Raw genomic sequence first — 20,963 nt, forward strand, 5'->3', positions numbered from 1 at the left:
TTAGCTGTTGTCGTAAAAGCCCCCATTATTATATTATTGATTAGTTGGAAGCGCCTTGCACTGCATGTATGATCATGCATATAAAAAAGGATAGTTCACATTTAAACCAGATTACGACATGATGTCATAAAAACATCCACATATTACGGTGGATTGATGTTTCTGAATAAAGGATGTATCCAACGGTTTCTTTTATTCTGAAATAAACCCAATAATACAAGTGGTTTGTCATGACGCACCAAAAACTACCATGCGTCTCCATTTGTGATCTAAAAATAATCATACGCACACGCGTAACAGATAACATGCAGTGCTTGAACCATAAACCACACAAACCAACCAAGCCATGGCACCAACACCAACTCCTGTGAAGGCGAAGAAAAACAATTCCAGGAAAAGATGTTTAAAGAAAAGTACCGGGAAAAAGATTAACAACTTTCTTTTCCACGAAGCTTGCAAACCTTCGTGAATGGCCAGTTTACACTCACTTGGCCCGGTTTCGTTTGCGTCTGGGCAAAGTGACGCGCATATGTTTTTACTAAAACCACCCACACCAAGCGGTACAATATCACAAGCATGAAGATAACGCACGCTAAAACCATCGTGTTGCCTTCATCCCGCAGGTGGGCTCCATTCTACGCTTACATCAAATACGTCAAATTTGAAACGATTACTCAACAAACAAGCAGCATTTCATTCATCCGTACACCCTCACAAAATCTGCCAACAGATTCTTTTGGCGGCACGGTAGGCAGGGTTCTTTTTTTTTGTAAGTTAGTGGAACAACATCAACACAACACCGTACCATGTTTTCCGCGGCTTTTTATTGTTCCACATACACGAACGCACAGCAGAGCAGCACAAATTACGTGCTCTCAATTTTCCAAGTGCTTCTTCACGTTTTCGTTTCTTTCCAGTCCCACGAATGCGGGGTACGCTTACGCGTTGACGATGCTAGCAATGGTGATGGTGCTATCCAAACATGGATAATTAGTTTTTTCATTCATTTTTCATCTCCGAATCTCACTCTCCGATTCGGGCCCGTTTGGAAGCTTTGGAGCGAGCGCTCATACAGCTCACTACCTACAGAGGATAGCGACCATCTATCTCACAGCTCTATAGCTGAGGTTTTCCCCAGCCTCTGTCCTTTGCAGCGTACCGATTCCGTCTGGTTTCATCAAACACTCCCGCATCGCGCAAGTAGCGTTTAAGTAATCGCTTCTGGCATCACTTTTCCCGGATGCTTCTTGTGCAAAAGTTTTTCGCTCTCGGCAACAACTGGAGTGCTGATGAATACGCGAGAAATTTTTGTCATGTCGCTTAAGAATTTCAATTACGCCCGCAGCAGCGCCAGACCAAAGTAAAGTGTGGGTAGTGAACTTTCCCTGCATTGGAAAGTAACCGGGCAGAGGTGTTTTTTTTCCTCGAAATAAAATGATTCCTTCACATAGATTAAGGGAATTATTTGAGCTCTGGTTCGTATGAAATCCCTTAAAATGTGATCTGTTGTCCAAATTTTCATTAGAGAAACCTTTGACCAAACTCCAAAGGATTTCGAATTTTGTTTTTTTTTTGTTGAGAAAATAGCTGTTTACAACAAGGAGAATAATATTGCACTTAACATCTTAAACATTCTCAAACAAATATAATATACAAATTGCTTCAGTTTTGTTTGTATTGAAGCATTATCAATCTTTGCTTCAGTTACAATCATTTTAGCAGCGTGAACGCATATTTCAGGGGAAGAATTTATTTTCCATCACGACGATTAGATATCCTGGCACATCCTCATGCATCGTCTCACGTGTTGCCTATAGAGCGCTCGTTTTGCAAAAGATAATTACGAAGAATAATTGATTTACTTCGTTATCGCATAATTTATGCATGAGGATGAGGGATTAAATTAATTAGACGCAACGCCACACTGCGAGGTCTCCCACTACGATGACGCCGCAGCAAACGGCTTCTAGCGAAACAGCAATGAACTGTCTCTGTGCCTTTGTTTGTGTGTGTGTGTGTGTGTGTGTGTGTGTGTGTGTGTGTGTGTGTGTGTGTGTGTGTGTGTGTGTGTGTGTGTGTGTGTGTGTGTGTGTGTGTGTGAGTGTGTATTTGCAAATGCAAGTGTGCGTGTTTCTGCATGTACTAGCGTTAAAGAAAATATCAATTCCACTTCAAAGATCGTAACGTAAGCGAACAGCAATGCCAAACGCCAATAAACCGCAATATATTGCCATTCGCTTGCTCTGTACGCACACAACAGCAAGCCCTTCGGTAGGGACGGAAATCATCCCTCCCAATCCGGTACCCGGAGCTGACCCGGTTCCGGTGGCAGCACCAATTATCTTTCGTGGTGCGGAGTATAGTGTGGTACACCGATTTTGAGGCTACGGGCAAGTCGGTGGGATACACTGATGTACAAAACCACAGCGCATGTGGCGGTGCGGAGCGGCAGTAGTGCGGCGACGGCAGCACAAGCGCCCAATGACTATATCGGAAGTTTCGGAGGCTGAGTCGAGCTCGGGAAACTGAACCGACAATCACCGGGAGTGCTGGGCTTGGTGCGGTGAAACATGTGTAAATTTCAATAATGAATACTGTCACGTACCAAACCAGAGAGAGGGTTTTTTGTTGTGCTTTAAGCTTGCAGGCTGAAAGAGAATGAAATGAGGTGAATCCATTCCAACACCGAACACACAGGTATTACCTATTCTCGACGCAGTTATGTAATAGGCATCGTGTAGCACGAGGTAGCGAATGTTTGCTTTCGTCAAGTGTATGGCCAGTGTATGTGTTCTTGGGCGCAGCGATGAAGATGTTCTATGAGCAGAAACAATTACTGCAGCTCTTGTCACCAATTACATATTACAACGCACATGAGAGGAAACGAACATAGCTTCGTTTGCATCATACTTCATTTTGCAGAGTTAATTGTTCGGTTGGGTAATAGTAGGTTAACTATTTGATTGTTTGTTTTAAAGAAGCAAAAACTCTTCTTCATTGTGTTTACAGTGGAATAACTAAATGATAACAAGGAGCCGCACGCTCCACAGGGTGGCTAAATTTCAATTCCCCGTCAAGTGTATTGTAATATAATTTAAGTTTAATAAAAACAGATGGGCGATCTATTGTTTTAGACTTATTACCTTCCTGCTCACCTGTTGCCATACAAATAGTATTTCATTCTACCATATTTAAAATTTAAAAAAGATAAACAAATATGTTCCAAATATGTTTGCATCCTCGGCATCCAAAGAAAAATCAAGTACAAAAAATGAGTTGTTAAGTTATTTTGAAATGCTTGCGAACGAAACCCTTGATTATACTTGCTCTCAATACAACACTCTCAAGCCCAGTTCAATCGAACATTCTTTTTATAACTATATCAACAAACACAAGCGGTACAATAAATCAGTGTGCAGTTTTTTATCGTACTTTTCCCACAGAAATAAAAATGAATGCTCAATCGTTATTATATTTTCATAAATTTATTTTACAACACCTTCCCGTCCCAACTTCAAATGTGTAAAAACTCATTCCTCAACTTGCGCAATAATTTCAATCAACAATCCAATTTCGCTTCACCTAATCCAATTTGGGATTAATTTTCCTACCCTGTATTGTACGTGGCGGTTTGATGCGAACCCGCTGATTGCCAATATCGCTAGAAAAATGGGTTTGTTGTGTGTGGCTAATTTTTCCACCGACCTTACATTTTATTTTCATGTTTTCGTGCTCCAGATCGAAAACTCAACCACTGCCACCGGTTTGGCTTTGTAAATGTCTATGCCTTCTTCGAAACCGTGCCATTCGTCATTTCTTAATGGGTGGAAAATCACCCTCTGGTCCCATGGGACGGATGCCACTGTGTACCTTTTTCTCTGAGATTTCCGCCCACTGAAACTTCTTCACGAAGAGATGTATTCACAAACACTGAAACACACATAACACAACTTTTTGTGCTAATATCTTTGATATAGGAAGCAACTCTGAGTTTGGTTTCTAGAAACAATCAGCATCGGGAAATCATATTAGTAGATGTTTGTAAATACTAAGAAGTAAGAATACTGCGTTACCTCAAACCATTATTTTTTTCCATTTTGATTATAATCAACCGATTTTAAACATCATTCCAAAATTGGATTAGTATTCAAAGAATCTGTATAAAACACAATTCAATTAGAGAGGAATTTTGTCTAAGTATATCTAAATACTTCATACTTCTCAAATTATTATTTCAAGTGTAATAACAATAATACTACTCCACTTTAGTGCTTCATCACTCCCAGCAAAAGAACATATTCTTAAACAACACGAAAACTTTATAAGCTCACATTCGTGAAGACTCTTTAACTGGTAGCAGCTCGGGAAAAGTATCTGCAAATACCACTCTTTTCGCTTGTGAAAACAAAATTTCATCAACCCAAGGCTATCGAATTGCTCCAAGCAGTCGGTAGCCACATGCGCAATGGTAGATGAAGAATGGATTTCTCCTGTACATACGATTGATTTCACCACCTTCCGCACACACACAGTCCCAGGCTAGCCCAAAGGTGTCCCATTACTCTGCATTATTTTGTTCTCGTTGTGCACGCATCCTGGTTCAGTAATGTGACCTTTACCGGTGTACCGTGTTCGGTTTTTATTTCATGTCGTTTTCTGCCAATCAACCATCTAAATTACCTGTTCACCTGACATGGCGACAGATCTACACACATTCGTTACACAATCGCTGCACTATTGGTGACATTTGAAACGAACAAAATACGTATCGAATGTTTGAAGGCATGGTCCGTACCAGCTTTCTATCGATTGCGTACATTCATTGTCGAAAAAATACCAATTTGTTGCGCAACCTTACTTCAACAGTAATGCGTTTGTGATCAGTTGATTTGAGAAATTTGAAAGCTGAATTTCTTCACATAATTTTGATATATTTTCTAAAATTGATGGATACAACACAAACAATCACTATATTTTCTTAATTAAACTATTCTGAAACATACATTGTTATAACATTTCGATAAAAACGAACAATTTGTGCTCCGGATTAGTTCTAGATTTTTTTATTTAATGTTGTTATTTAACGATACCGGAATTTGGAAAATATTTCGAAAATATTCGGAAAATATATCGGAAAAAGTTTTTTTCATAAACGTTTAAGTTTTAAATTTAATAGTATACAAAACTATGCGTTATGAAAAAATGGCATTCCTTAGCTTTATGATACAAAAAAGTAAAATAAAATAGTATTCATCCATTCTTATTTATCAGATGAGCATTTTACTCTTAATTTGATAAATCAAAATTCACCATTCAGATGATTCAGATTACCATGAAAGAAAGCTTCCACATTAATTCAGCTTCATTTAAGGGCTTCAATTAAGGTATAAAAGTGCAAGCACAAAACAAACAAGACCACACTGTTGGCCAAAGCCAAAAATAGCTTCAACACACGGTGCCAGTCTCGCACGCGCGTTCATTAATTATACAGCTAGGCTTTTCTTTTACTCAGCTTTCCGACGAGCTTTTTGGTTGTGCTTGTTTAACTTTTTTCTTCGCGTACTTTAGTCCGGACCATCCGTGGAACAACGTTTCCTTGCGTTACTTGTAGCAGTATTTTTATTTGCACTGGGGAGTTTTTCATTGTGTTGAAACTTCATACATGCTTAATTTCCTCACGTTCAATTGACCGAATAAAGAAAGAAAACGAATTTTAATCACATAGCTCCTGGGTTCATTCAATAATTTTTGAGATGATTAAAATGAATGTGGGATATTTATGGATCCACTTTTATTTCTTCCTATTACTAATATTATGTCTAGTGAGCAATAGTTCAATGTACCTTTCATTTGCTTTCCTAAGAAACAAATGGGCGTACATGATAGGTTGAAACTCTTAATTGAATTAAATGACTTGTACTTTTATTCCATGGATACAAATACACACATAAATACATGCATACACATATACATATATTTTCACACAACAAACACATGTTCCAATGCCATTGCTTGATTGAAATAGGCTCAAGGTAATCAAATTTACGGCGCAAAGTTTCCGACCTTCAATCGTGTCACATTGTGCCCAAACAGCAAAGCACCTATCCGTTTGACAACTACAACGGATCCAGGTGAGCTGTCTGGCCGTACGCCAGACCAACAAATATAGAAATAATATAAATAAAGAGCTGTCCCTAAAACCTTTAGCCCTGACAGCCAAACTATTCCATTCCACAGCAGCAACGCAATGGAAAACAATAACCGCTCCAGTTCGAAGCGGCATGCCTATCAAAATGAAATTAAAATCATCACTCGTACACCAAAGCACAGTACCCTGTTCGCTGGCGTATTCTCATAAATATTGGCCCTCGATTAATATTCAATATACTGCTTGGCACCGAGTCAGCACCCAACAGCTGCCCGGGACAGACGGTCTGCAGTTCACAGCATCTTGCCAAGCATGCAAACACACTTTCATACACAGAGAAAGACCGAACTAAACGTGCGACATCGAAGAAATTTCCACAACCTTTGAGAGAACAAACGATTTTCTTCGTCCAACCACGATTGAAGGGCAAGCAGAGAGCCGTTCGCCATTTGTGGCGTTTGGCCAGATTGCATTTGCCTTTCCCGGCTGCCAAGGGGTCGACCGGTTCCATTGCATCGAGTGCTTTTAGCATACCGCAGAGGGCATCGCTTGTGTCGACATGGGATTTCAGTATCTCGATGCAGAGCTCTACTGAAAGCAAAGTGTACATTATGGTGCTCTTGCAGGGGCTGGAGCACAGGCTCGACCGATGGCACATTTTTCTCTGCATTATTTATAGGGCTGAGGATTATGGTGCAAGAGCAATGGTTAAAATATTGAGCCTAATTTTTATTACCTTTCTTGATTACGGATTGCAAAACCAACAATGATTAAAAACTCATTGAAAATCGTTAGAAATTTATTCGATTTTATGGTGGGAAAATGTAAGCACAAGTTTAGTTTTGCAACTACTACTCGTGACAAGAAGTTAGGTTGAATCGATGCTTTCCAGCCTGTGTACGGTTAAAAACTATTCCATTTGAAATCAATTTAATGCTAGATTTCCTATATCATACTTCTTACATGAATGGTATTCAGTAAACCACACCTATTCCTTGATTTTTTTTCTAGGATTCTGAATATGCTACAATTAAGTGAATAAAAACAAGAAACATGTTTGTTTCTGAGAACATGTACAAACAAACATATCATTCCAATTAGGGTATCGAGATTATGACATTTGGGCCTTTCACGATACTAACTTTTTCATATAAAGTTAGACAGTTGGCAGCTGAAATCATGTCAACACTCCATACAAAACAACACACAAAAACAGCCTGCGATTTCCAGCCTTGATTTTTTAAACCTCAAAGCTAGAATTAGATTCGAGTACCTGCTCGAAAAAATGTCAAAACAGATCGTGTTTTTTCATTCATCCCAAGGTGTATTAAAGAGATCAGATGGTGGAATCTAGAATCAAAGTGTATGTAGAACATGTGGTGAACCCGTCCCATATAGTTTGACAACTAATTTTTAATAAAAAAAAGCTCTTTTTGACAGAACGGGTGAAACGATTTTCCGTATGAATGGATAGTTTTTAATAGCAGCACATACGTAGCAGACATTGGTCTTCACATCGAATGATTGTTGTATCGAACAAAAATGGACGTAAAGTCATTCAGATTTGATTGAGCTTACAATTAGCAGTAAATCTCTCGTTTGAAGAACTTTTTGTGAATAAAATGAAAATTTAAAGAATGTTTTGTATTTGAAGAACGCCTTTTAGAGCAAAAGTTTTCACCCGTCTTGTCAAAAAGAAACTTTAGTTATATAAACAGGCTATGAGGCCACCGGATCTATATACACTTTGGAAATTTGCATACAATGATTGATAGATGTCTCCCACAATGTCGCCCAGCAGAAGCGAAACAAACCAACCTTGGGAAAAACCCACCTGTATATTACACCCACTTTGATTGCTGCTCGAAAACTACTATACATTGCAAACAGCTGACAGGCTAAACTTCTAGCCTGCGATCGTAAAAGGGAAAAGGGCCCTTTATTTAATAAATTACTTTTTACCTTTACCCACCTTTTACCTTTCTCGAACACAGTTATGACAGATATAATACACAATCATTTTAAAAATGCGATTCTACATTCTACGATAACACTGTTCCCTTTAAATTAAAAAAAAAATAATTAAAGCGTTGGTAATGCTTCACTTACCTTGAAATGCTGCCTCCACCGAAATGTCTGCCTCCGTGCACTTGGCGGCACACACGATGGCGATCAACATAAATCCAAACAGCCACATCGTCAACTGGATTGGATTTTACCTTCAACAGCACTGCTATAATCTGCTATTAGCGTATACGCACATTAATTCTTGCCAGCTTTTCTATTCGCAGACCTCACTTATGGTACACGATCTCACACACAGCAATTCACCGAAACAACACACAGTATGTGACAACAATGAAATTCACAACGACTGCTTTTCACGAATCTGAATTCACACAAATTCACTACACTCTAACACTCACCGTAATTCACTAATATTCACTCTCCTCAATTGTCTCTCTGCAATACACGAACACGTTCATAATGGTTTCACCACACCAACGCGATTGGCTGATTGTTTGTGGAGAGTTTTTTAGTCGGATGATTTTAATTTCCCTGCACAATACAGCACGTAGCATTGGAACGCTTTGCTGGGAAAAGAAAGTCATATTTAGCATTGCATGAAAACAACAAACAGCAGATCTAGATTACCAACAGATAATTAATGAAAACCAGCTTAGAAGGTTTATTAGCGTAATCCCGCCCCATCTAGGTCCTTATTTGGGCGAGAAGGATGTTGTTGTTGTTTACGGTAGCGACATTGTGATGGCTTGTTATTGCCTATTTGTCGTGAAGGATTATTTTGAGTCGAGCACCGCCATCACTTGACTCGGTGTGTGAGATGGCTGCACCATAAACAGCCTGGCTTTTCCGTTCAGTTAGGTTCGTACGTAGACACAAAAAATCTGCGCACGGTTGGATTTTTAAAAGCTACGGAAAAGAGTGTGCTGATGCAAATAAATGATAACCAAAAGAAAAGACAAAAAACATGAAACCCAAAAGGAAACGGTTCCCTTCTTCGTGCGACGTGGTCTGTTCCGCCAGACAGATAAAACCAGGCGGCAATCTAAAGCAAAGGACCAAAGAAAGAAGGGAAACAGTACGTGAACGTTGCCTTTTTTTTCTTCGTTGCTGTTGTGTTTCATTCCTTTTACCGCTTTCTTGTTCAATTCAGTTTTTGTAAGTACTCTTTTAGTACTGTTTTCCCTTTTTTGCTAGCCGTTTTTCTTCCATGTTCCGACACGTTTGTGCGCGTGGGGTCGTGGGGGTCTTTTGTTTTTATTTCCCACTTCAAACCATTGTTTTTCGTGGCTCCGGTCGTCCGTCCTCGCCAGCAGGTCGGAGGTACTATCCACTATTAGCAGTAATCGAGATTTTGTTTTGCTCTCCTCAAATGTACTGTTGTTGTCGTATTTATTTTCGCTCGCAACCAACAACCAATGGCGGAAAAATCACGGTGCCGGGAAGGACTCTGTGGCTAGCTTGGTTGAATCTGGTCCGAACGGGCGACTTCTTTTGCTCGACGATGCTGTAGGGGAGAAAATGAAAGAGAATAAAAAAAACAAACATCGTGAGCGAGCGAAAACCAACACAACAAACCTACGCAAACGTTACTACGAACAGAGGAAAGCTAGAGGAAGGAAATATGCACCAGGAATCTGCACAGTGTACAATGAGCACATTAAATTAATGATGGACTGCTATGTTATTTGCTATGTTGCTCGCAGGAAGAGGAGTGAGGCCTTTCTTTTGTGGGCCTCGTCCTCTACTACGCAAAGGCTGCGCAGGCCACAGTTTAACTCGGAAATCGGCAAGATGGTTATTCCATTTTTACGGCCTGTTTGCTCACGGGTGTGGAAAATTTTGCAGTATTCTAAAGCGAGTTGGCCTGTTCAGTTTACGACCACTAGTGGAACAACCTTAGCGAACGGAAAGAGTGGAACATTGCAGTGCAAGGTTACTCTTTTCATTTAATCCATGAAGCGGAAGCAGTATAATACTTGGAATTTATCATGAGTCACACGTCACACTGGTCCGGATACTAAAATTATCCTTGTGTAAAAATTAAAAAAGTAAGTATTTTTTATTCAGAAGGAACGGCTCTACCGTATGCTTAAAGTAGGTATTTATTTTCACAGTCCTTGCCGCAAAACTTTGATTCTAACTCACCTATTTTTGACATCGTGTCACAATTTTTAACTCGCATGCAACAATTTTTCAGAGTTCGCATCAATTTTTGTCTCGAAGGCATACATTTTTAACTGTGAGTCAATGGTGTTATTTACAAAATTTAAAGTATTTTCTCAAACTGTATGACCTACAATCATTGAAAAGAAGTTAAGCAGTGAATAATTTCATTGATAGAATTTAAAATAAAACAATTGTTATAAAAACAATTGCTTTATAAATTATAAAATTTCATTTTTTTTCTCAAAAAACAGTCAAATTAAAGGGTTTTTGTATTCTTTATGTTATTGAAAATTGCAATTGGCGAATATCTGCTCAAATACCTTAAAAAATTATAATGTTTCCTACAAGAGTCAAAATTTATGACTTACAAGCAAAAATATTTGCGATAGAGTCAAAACATGCGCACTGTCAAAAATTGATGCCTTAGAACCAAAATTACATGGCAACGACTCTATCTCACTTTTTACTCTTTAAATTGTTAATAAACTGTTATTGTTTTATAGATTCTTCTGTATTCGTGGTGTTTTGTGCGTCGGTGTGTTATATTCTGCTTATCCGATTTTTTGTGTGAATCCCACACTGGAAACAATCCATAGAGCCGGTGATGTAACCATTAGAACATTCCTTTACATATTCTATACAATAAGTCTATCTAGTTTGGTCTATATAGGATTGAACTTATAGGAAACTGGTTTTAGTTTCTTTTTGCTTATTCCTTTACAAATTACAAACCTTCTATCGTTGAGTAAAGCCATCGAAGCATAATCTTTATGGATGACACGCCAAAACATATATGCGAAAAAACTGTAACATACTTGTATTGGATAAAATCACTAGCTTTACTCTGAAAACTTTTTCATATTGTGTTTTGCAGTGAGCTGGTTTCACATGCAGCTATTATATATGTATCGTAAGTAACACCCTATTTGCATATAATGAAATTGGTAGTGAAAATGAGAAACATTTTACTGAACTATTAAATCATTTTAAGGTAAGCTACTATATTTTCATATAGAGGATGTTGATTTAGAGAATGTTTTAGAAAATATACATCATTAAAGTAAAAAGTTTAACATTTTTCCTTTCGCTGTTGGGGGGTTTCAGTGATGCGTTAAAATGTTCGGTTTATTTATGTTTGTTTTCGTTTTTCTTGCTTGTGTTTTCAATACTACATAAATCAAAACGGAACACTGTACTCAACATACATTATTTATCCTCTGTTCTTCTACTAAGGCTGCAATGAAAAATAAGCACATCCTGGACCTTGCTCAGCAGGAAATCGAAAGAAAACAGTGATTTCACCCACGCCATAGCAACGTCGGTCGCGTCCTATTACGGGTTCGCAAAAATACTTCTCAATCCCCGAGGTGCGCCCGAGGACAATATTTTGTTTATCACTTTGTTGTGAGCAGCGTCTTGTTTTCTGCCCAGCACGTGCTCATGTGCGTCAGTTCAAACGGGGATGAAGGAGCTGTGAATGGTAGACGGAATTTGAGGGCACTTTTTTCCCTCTCCTCTCTCCTTCTCTCCCTCATTTTGTTTCGGTCCCTGTTGTTGTGACGCATTGGGCCGCATATCCATCTGCGACCACAAACAGGGACGGCTAGAAGACGAATAGTTGGAAATCCTAAACCTGTTTTCCCAACCACTCGTCGGCACAGGTAACAGGTGTACGGGATTGCATACGCAAAACGCCTGCAGCCCTCGCATCGTAGACAGGATAGAATGTTTCTTCCACAAACGCTCACCTTCCCAGTGCCCCACATCAACCAGGATACAGTTCTGCACTACTTTTGCCAGCTGCACGTAGTAAAGGGCGCCAAATAAGACTCGATCTTTGACGCTTTCGCGTTTCGGTACCCATGCATGACTCAAGTCTGTGTGTGTGTGTTTGGATGTGTTTGTATCTGCACAAGCTGCCTCGAATGCATGACAGAAGCAGTAAAAGCTGCCTGTCTCTTGCAAGCATCATTTTCCCTACGCCCGATGCACTGCCAGCGACATGCAAATACGCTCCTCGGTACCGACGCAATCGCTTCCAGCCTTTTTGCCAGCAAAGGGGTTCGATGTCCTGCACACCATTCAAGCCACTGCTGCCGAATGTGAACCCTCGAACAGAATAACACGGGATGCGAGATAAATACACTTCTCGTCCGCTCGTTCGCCCAGCGACCCCCGCAAGCCACCAGAGTTCATATTGCTCCAATTATCTGCAGACAACAGACGGAATAAAGCATGTGCTACTGGCTGCAACTTTTGCTCAAGGCCTACAGTCGAGCCTGCTAATATGTACCGGTGGATGCTTGAGAGAGAACACAAGGGGAAGGGGAAAGAAGCAAAAAATAAATACGAACGAGCAAAGGAAACTCCTGACTGGCATCCGGTAAAGCGAACAGCGTCGGAAGCGAAAAATACTGCCTGAAACGCTAGATGAAGTGGGTGCATGTTGACGGCTCTTGTTTTGTGCTCGAGAGTCATAATTCCACTTGACAATGTAGGCATAGCTCCATTTTGTGGACAAAAGCGGCAGCGGCACCGTGAGCTGTGTATAGAAAACAGTCGACGGAATCGCTGTCTGCTGCAATTGAAAATCACCAGCGCACAGGAAACATTGCGCAACTCCTGCGTGCAGTAAACAAAAAAGGAAGACATTTGTACCCTTTTGTATGCTTCATGAATGTTGAGAAAGGGGCGAACTGTACGATAAAAAAAGCTAAAATTTCAATGGTGTAATGATAAGGTCTCATTATTAAAATGCAGAGATTCGTAAGTCACAGGCATGGCTTGGCTAGGCTTGTTTCATTCTAATTAGGAACGTTACATTTTATTTTGTTCAAGTAATGTAACCAACTTAGCTGTGAACTCTGCTCGACTCACAAGTTAGTTAGTGGCACTCTCAAATATTATTTTTATGTTTAACGTGACTTATATAGCTACCAACAGTGCCACAAGTACATTAATAAGTTGGACAGCAAATCGGACGCTTCCTAAGAAAGTCAACGAACAAGCTCCTCACGGTGGCCGAGAGTCTACTAGATGAACTGATTATCTTCCAACGACCCACCACGTCATCTACATCACTTAATTCCCTATCAACGCAATCGTCCCGGCTAATGGAGCACATACACTCTCACACACACAGGCACATGTACAAGTAAACTTTCGACATGCTAGATGACAAATAAGCTTCCTCCACTTGGGCACTGGTCGAAAGCGATCCCAACATACAGGCCTTGAGTTGGTTGGACAAGGCTACTCTCACGTTACCGCCACTAAGCTACATGCACACTTCACATCAGAGCGAGCAAAATGTCTCCAGTAATCCTACTTAACAGCCCACCATCGTTTGGTTTCTTCGGGCGTCAGCCCGTATGCGTGTGTAAAAGGTTGAATCGTGGCGACCGTCCCGCTTAGGAAAGCACAGCCAGCACGATAAGCCATACGATTGAAGAAGGAAACAATCGGCACAACGGTTCTTGCGGAAAAAGGATTTTATATTATTTCCTACCATAAATCGCACGCACATACCCATCGAGCAGGTCGGCTTGACGTTAGATCCGTTGGCTTTCGGATTGACATTCCGGTCTATCTCGGCAGCAATGCTTTAAGTCCAATGTTAAAGTGCCATTTTATGCCTTTACTCACTTCAAGTAAGTTACTATATTTACTTTTTTGTCTGTTTTCAGAACACAGCGCAGCTTAAATTTAGACGGCGAATTTGATTGTTTAAATTAATCTCTCTTATACTGAGGTACATGGAACACATATAAAGAAGCATGTAGTATTTTCATCAACCAGTTAACTATTGGTCTTTTGTGTAGTTAAACTAAAGCTACTGTCACGATCGCGTCTGCTCTCAAACAGCTGATCAGCAGTTATCCTGAGCAACCTTCGTTAGCGAACATTGCCGTACTTCTCCCTAATCGACTCTTTTTTTCGGTCATCTAGTCATCGGTCATCAAACCATCCAAAGTTCTCCAGCGAAGATCTCATACATATACCATCGACTTTGTAAGTTCATTAAGATCTCGGCATCTTGTGTAGATTAGTGATGTGCTCTTTGGTGCGCACCCACGACTCCGACTTGACTCCGGCTAATGTTATTCCGATTCTGATTCCGGCAAAATTCGAACCTACTAGTTGCACTCAGAGTCGAAGTCGTTCGGAATCGTTCGGAGTCGTTGGAAGTCGTCGGGAGTCGTGCAGAGTCGGAGTCGTCTGAAGTCGACAGGAGTGTACTGTGCAAACAGGTCTTTGTTTCGATGGTCGACTCCAACTCCAACCGATTCCGGACGACCCCAGACGATTCCAGACGACTCCGGACGACTCTGGACGTCTCCTGACAAATACGACTCCTAACGACTCCAAACAACTCCAGACGACTCCGAACGACTCTGGACGACTCCGATTCCGAACGAGTCCAGACAACTCGGGACAAACGACTCCGGATAATGCTGGGCGGACGTACCTTCCGGAGTCGGTTCTGAAATTATCGGAGTCGACTCCGGATTATTGCCAACTTTACCCATCACTAGTGTAGATCATAAAAATGTCATTCATGTGTAACTCTCAGACACAGATGTAAAGGGAGTACAATTCAGCCCAGCCGGAACGCAGAGAGCAGGTACGACCTCAGCACAGGAACAGGCAACACATGCCGCAACAACATGAGGTAGTCGAGCTTCCAGACGTCACCCAGGATGCATCAGCTATCAGTGAGGGTGTCTATTTTTCCATTCAGGGAGGACTTACTTTTCCATTCAGGGAGGAGTCAGTGCTAGTCAGTGATTCCAGTTTTAATTGGGTTGTATAGATTTTTTTTTCTTTTTTTTCGTATAAAAATCATTTTGCTTTATTTTGCTTCGAACTATTAAAGAGCCAATTTTTAATGTGATACACATACAAGTGAACTGCCATGACGGCATTACAAAATAGCACTTACCAATACAACAACCACAAGAAACTGTGCCGAATCCGACCGTTGTGCATTCGAAGGCAAAAATTGTGTTGTTGAATTGGACAGAGTAGCTTACACCATCTGACGTGTGAGCAAGTGGTAGACAACGGTGTCTATTCAAAACGACTATTGTTAAAAACGCGTTAAAAACGTTAAAAAGTGGACAGTTGTTTATTGGACTGGTAAACCCTGTAAGCCTCCGGTGGACATTCGTATTGTACTATACTTCCCAGGTTGAGAGTCTTTTAGACATGGATAAGTTGATTGGCCTATTTTGAGGTTTCTAGATTCCATCGTCGTAAACATCATTAATTTTACGATGGACAACTACCGCAACACAACACATGCCGACATGTACAGACTTTCGAAACTTATTCAGTACCACACAACCAGATAGTCTGTCCTTACGGCTACGGAAAGTTGATACATATGAGGCTTGAACCCATGACGGGCATGTTATTAAGTTGTACGAATTGACGAACATGGAGAAAAATAATATTTCAAAATACAAAAGAAAAAGGAGAAAAATGTAGATATTTAAAAATTTAGTAAATTTAGTTTTATTCCTATCTTCTGCAGTTGTGGCGTACAAAGAGATCAAGAGCGCGTATTTCGGGGCTATTTTACCCTATTTTCCAACCGCCATCGAAACCGCTGTTGCTAAAAGACGGCAAAGTAGCCCAACGTAGACATATGTCAGTCGTAGAACCATATAAATTTACACAATGACGAGAAGTTGTGGGATCTCGCACACGTAAACGCAGTTGTCACAACAAACATACTAATAAAAGTAATCGAAACACCTATCGTAGTCTAAAGCATTGGAATACAGTGCTGGAATATTTCGTTACAAGTAGTAGTTTAATATCAGCGTATAATAAAGCCTCCAAAATGACCATACTTTGATAAAGCCATCGCATTTCACGGTTCATGGCGAAGGTGTTTGCGCTTTAAATCAGAAACTCATTTTATGAAACATGTTATTTGTGGCGCTTCATCCCTCGTGCACACCTCGTCTACAGTATCTTCCAATATCCTTCCTGGCAAACATACCTTTGCCCTCGGAAGGCTATAATACAGTTTCCGTTCGAAGCACCCGTGCGGGCGCTTTCGCACGCAACACACAAATCATATTACCCGAATGGCCCCGCTGGCCGAAGGGCAAAATTAACACATCAATCAACAATTTCCACCCAACCGGTCGGACGGGGTTGGTGAGACCGAACAGCCCGGAACTACCGAATTTTCTCACAAACTTGTCCCGCCGTTTTCAAGCGGTATGCTCTGTGTTTTTTTTTATATATTCGTACCTTCCACGGACACGGTTCATCTCCACCCATGGATGACCATTTCCACCTTCATTCCACCGCCTCCTCGCAGCGCGAGTTCCTCCCAGTGGTTGTGGAATAGGTAGGCGCGAGCGCGAATACATAATTTGCTGCTCAAGATGGTAAAACTTTCCGAAAACCCCGGTAGCTTGCTCACTCGCAACACATTTGCACGACAGCTGACGCCCCGTGCCTATCTATCGAGTCCCGTCGACCCCTTGGTTAAAGTTTTGCGCCAGCTGTAGCGTCACGCGCGCGGAAACGGAAATTTCCCCCCAGAGAATGCCAAAACTGACTGGCCGAGGTGCTGGATAGGTGTGCTGGATAACAAGTAGACTGGCAACACCTCCCTCCCCCCCCCCCACACACACACACACAGACCTAGACACATATTGCTGCCCACTTCTCATTCCGCGTACAATCATTAGCGTCATGGTGAGGTAATGTGTAAAGAAAAAGAACGGCAGACAGGGAAAACGGGCATTTGGCAGCTCGTTGCACGCGACCAATGCAAATCTGTGTTCACGTGAGTACGGGCGTGTGTATGTATAAGTGAGTGGCCCGGTTAGTGGGTTGCTCGGTTGGGGGTGAATAATAAAGCAAAGGCATATAATGTTAGGGCGTTTTGAGGAAAACAACAACACAACCGATGGAGGGGCCACTGTGTTCGCTGTGTTGTTACCACCTCTGAGAAAACAAAATATCAGCATGGCTTGAAGCAGACAAGCTAGCAAGAAGGAAAACAGTTTTCCATTGTCGCACGGTGGTTGATGGGGAAAAGTTGCTAGCCGTACGCACGTGTGCCTATTTTCCACCAAACAGCCCGCAGCTCACACGAAAGTTCAGCCCCTCATTGACGTTTCTGGGACGGCAGCAAAACTGTGAGCAATCATCGTAGCCAGTGTGAGGAAGGAAAAACAACAAAGTCCGGAAAATCTCGCCTACACCTACACCTCACAACCTGTGGTGCAAACCTGTTAAGCCGGTCGTTTGTCTCGTGACGACAAATTTATTTCCAATTAACAAGCGAGGTTGTAAGGACTTTCTGGGACTCCCTTGCCCACTCAATCGCACCTCCTGGACAAGCAGTAGTTCTTAAGCAGTATTAATGTCCTTCGCAATCAGTGCCGTAAAACAACCCAAATCCGAAAGTCAGACATGCTGCCGTTGTTTCCGGCCAACGGTTCGACAAGTAGCTGGCTGAAGGGGATTGACTCAAACCACCAACAGAGAACATGGCACATGAGTAACGATCCTACCAAACAAAACCAACAAAAAAAAACTTCTCCCCAAAGTACACTGACCGTAGGCTGACCAAACCACCAAACAACAGCACCATTCACACCATCCCGGCCCAAAACCCGAAAAGTTACCCGCAGCTAGGGGATGCTGCCCTGCCATAGGTGCGCACCACCGTCGGTAATGGGAACGTGGTAAACTTTTTTAATCGCATTATAACTTTCCATTATCGTTTGAATACATTACAAATGCCGATGGAAAATACCATCGAGCGGCCCCGGGGGTGATCCCGAAGACAGCATCACGACACGGCAGCCGGGGCGACAGATTGGGCCCGGTTGCTCCACCGTTTCTTACGTGCTGTGCCCTTGTTCGGCTCGCTTTAAGCCATCGGTAAACCGCCCAAAATCAGAACGAATGTGTTGAATGCGTCTGGGGCGTCGGTAATGGTACGGCAATGGAATGAGAGCACAGCGCACCAACCTATATGGACCATTGTCCTGACCAACGTCCCTTTCGTTTCGGTTTATGTTGCGGTGTTTTCTGAAAATTCAGCACAGTGAAAGAATACTTTCAGTGTTTTTTTTTTATCCCACTGTTTACGATGATTTCGGTTTAATTTGCATTTGTACCACCGCTACGACATTGCCAGGACACGATGAGGATTTTTCATCTGCAAATCGTTGCTACATCCGGCAGAGGTAAGTGTCGGCTGGTTCGACCTTTAATAGCACAAACATGTACGCGTACAGTTCTGAGTAGACTCATAACACAAACTTACTGTTTAATCAACGCAAACCATAACCAGTGTACTACGGAAACATTCTATTACCTATGCTTCTCTCTCTCTCTCTCTCTCTCTCTCTCTCTCTCTCTCTCTCTGTTCCTTTCTTTTGCTTACTTTTCACCTAACTACAACACCCTTTTTGTTGCTCATCAAACAAAGTACAGCAGTTTAATGAGCTGAAATGTTTCCTTCCCATTTTTACGACGCAGCTTAATGTCTGACTACAGCTAACTAACTACACTCGACCCCAATTTCTCTTCCTTTCCCGTACCATGACCGACACTCGGAACCGCTCACCCACAGGCCAACACTAACGAAACTATTTTAAAACAGCAGTAACATTAGAGAAAGTTTTGCAAATAAATTGCACTGAGTTATCGATAAGAACCCTGCTGGCTGGTACACTGCAGCCCAGCCAGCCACCAGCCGGACAATGTATGAGTGTAGAATTGTGTGAGTGTGCGCCCGTCATTTAATGTCCCTTCGCCATCTTTTGTCACCAGTGCGATGATACATTGAAAAACTATTCCGTCCAATTTGTCCGAACGCATCTGCCGGTTGGGCGTTTGGCAGATAGCGAACGAATGTGTTTAATGGCCACTCTAGCGCAAGAACTTTTACCACACCATGTCGTCACGCGGCGTTTGGATTGGGTTTGACTAATAAAGCTAACTTGCCTCAAGATGGCCAGAGTGGTCGAAGAAATTAAATTGTGAAGATGTATGTTTTGTCCTTTCCCTCTTTCTATTTCTCTCTTTTTATTTTATCTGCTATATGAGGCTTGAGCCCATGAAGAGCATGTTAATAGGTTCTTACAAAATGGCAGAGATTGTCAAAAATGCATAATTAAGCTTTACGTTATTGATAAACGGCCTATAAGCAAATCTTGTAACGCTTTTTAAATTAAAAAAAATGTAATGTAAAGCTGAACGATTGTTAATCCAATTGTTAGTTAATCCAAGCTTCATCATAATTTATCATTTACTGAATATTTTTTATTCAATTGTCAATACTGATCATTCATATTTCACAAAGTATTTAGGTAGTCCTGTCACTTGCTATTATTTCTGCCCAAATAACCTTATCTGTTGATGCTCATAATGAACAAAACAACATGTTTCAACAAGAAAACATAACTCGCAAACAAATAAGTTAACCCAGTGTGAAAAGGCCAACCTTCCAGGCGTGAAGATTACATTTCTCTACAAACACCTCTAACCGATAAATATCCGTAATACCTGTCAAACCCTTACCTCTAACTCCACACTGATGTAAGTTTTCGCTTCCCCATCAACACCGGCCTAAAAATAAACAAGGCTACACTAATCGTCCTGCCCATTAGCTGCATTCCAACACCTCCCACGATAGTGCTCGTGCTATATCATTTGTTTATTGGGTTCTTCTCACCTACCCGTTCGTCTCGCCCTTACTCTTGCGCTCCGTGCCTTTTAGGATGAATATTTCATTGGCTTTTTTTCTTCATTTTCTTTTTCGCATATTCAAACACCTCATTCTGCACTCATCTACCTCACGTGACTGTACATCCAGCCAGACATTTAAAAAAAAATAATTCCAAAAAGCATCAGTGTTGTGACCGGAGCCGAGAACTGAGAAAATGGAAAACTTTCTCACCCTCAACCAAACCACATCACCGCCATCACAGCCTGGCCAGTACGGCACGGGGCAGCACTAGAGTAGCAGAAGTAACGGTAGTCCATTCCGGAACCGGCAAACCTTTCCTTCCATGCAGGATTAAGGCTCGGCCAAACTTCCCGATAAGATTAGTGTATTTATAATTTAGGACGTTCGTTTCGGCTCAGACGTCGGTGCTCACTCTTTCACTCCACACCCTCACAACCCTAGCGCACAGTAAACATACAGCGGCAAGGCATGTTGGTTTTAAGCCATGCCTGGAAACCTGGTCCGCTCCGGTTGTTTTGCGACTCTTTGAGGTGTGCCTCTAATGCCAGCTTAGCACAACTTCCATCTTACGCTCGGTTTTCCGAGGGGGCAGTTTCTTATCCACTTCAAGCCAGCGAGTTTCTTTTCGTAACCACTGGCAGCGGCACACATTCTCGGCTAATGGAATAGTTCGTAGAAGGTGAACTTGCCCAAGCGGAAGCTCAAATTATACCAACTTCTGGGTGAAAAGGACGACTGCAAAGCTTGCTCGAGGTAGGCAACTAACTGTACCAAGTTGCTCGACTGTATCATAAACCCATAACTTGATGAAACTCAGCAAGAGCTGTTTATGTGCATATCGTCTACTTAATGCTCAACCGGAGTGCAATTTCCAGCAAAATGCACACA

General features: G+C 41.5%; 1 protein-coding gene across 6 annotated transcripts in view; it reads right to left on the bottom strand.

Moving 5' to 3' along the window:
* LOC1274724 (uncharacterized) overlaps positions 1 to 20,963 on the bottom strand; it is a 129,690-nt gene that overhangs the window by 102,633 nt on the left and 6,094 nt on the right. For 5 of the 6 annotated variants that reach the window (XM_061642305.1, XM_061642304.1, XM_061642302.1 and 2 more), the window contains exon 2: positions 8,258 to 8,742. In XM_061642305.1, the coding sequence (XP_061498289.1) occupies positions 8,258 to 8,345 (88 nt within the window). In that variant the 5' untranslated portion in view covers positions 8,346 to 8,742. The remainder of the gene's footprint in view (positions 1 to 8,257; positions 8,743 to 20,963) is intronic. The other variant, XM_061642303.1, reaches the window with a different exon arrangement.

This window comes from Anopheles gambiae, chromosome 2, assembly GCF_943734735.2.
Source record: "Anopheles gambiae chromosome 2, idAnoGambNW_F1_1, whole genome shotgun sequence".
NCBI lineage: Eukaryota > Metazoa > Arthropoda > Insecta > Diptera > Culicidae > Anopheles > Anopheles gambiae.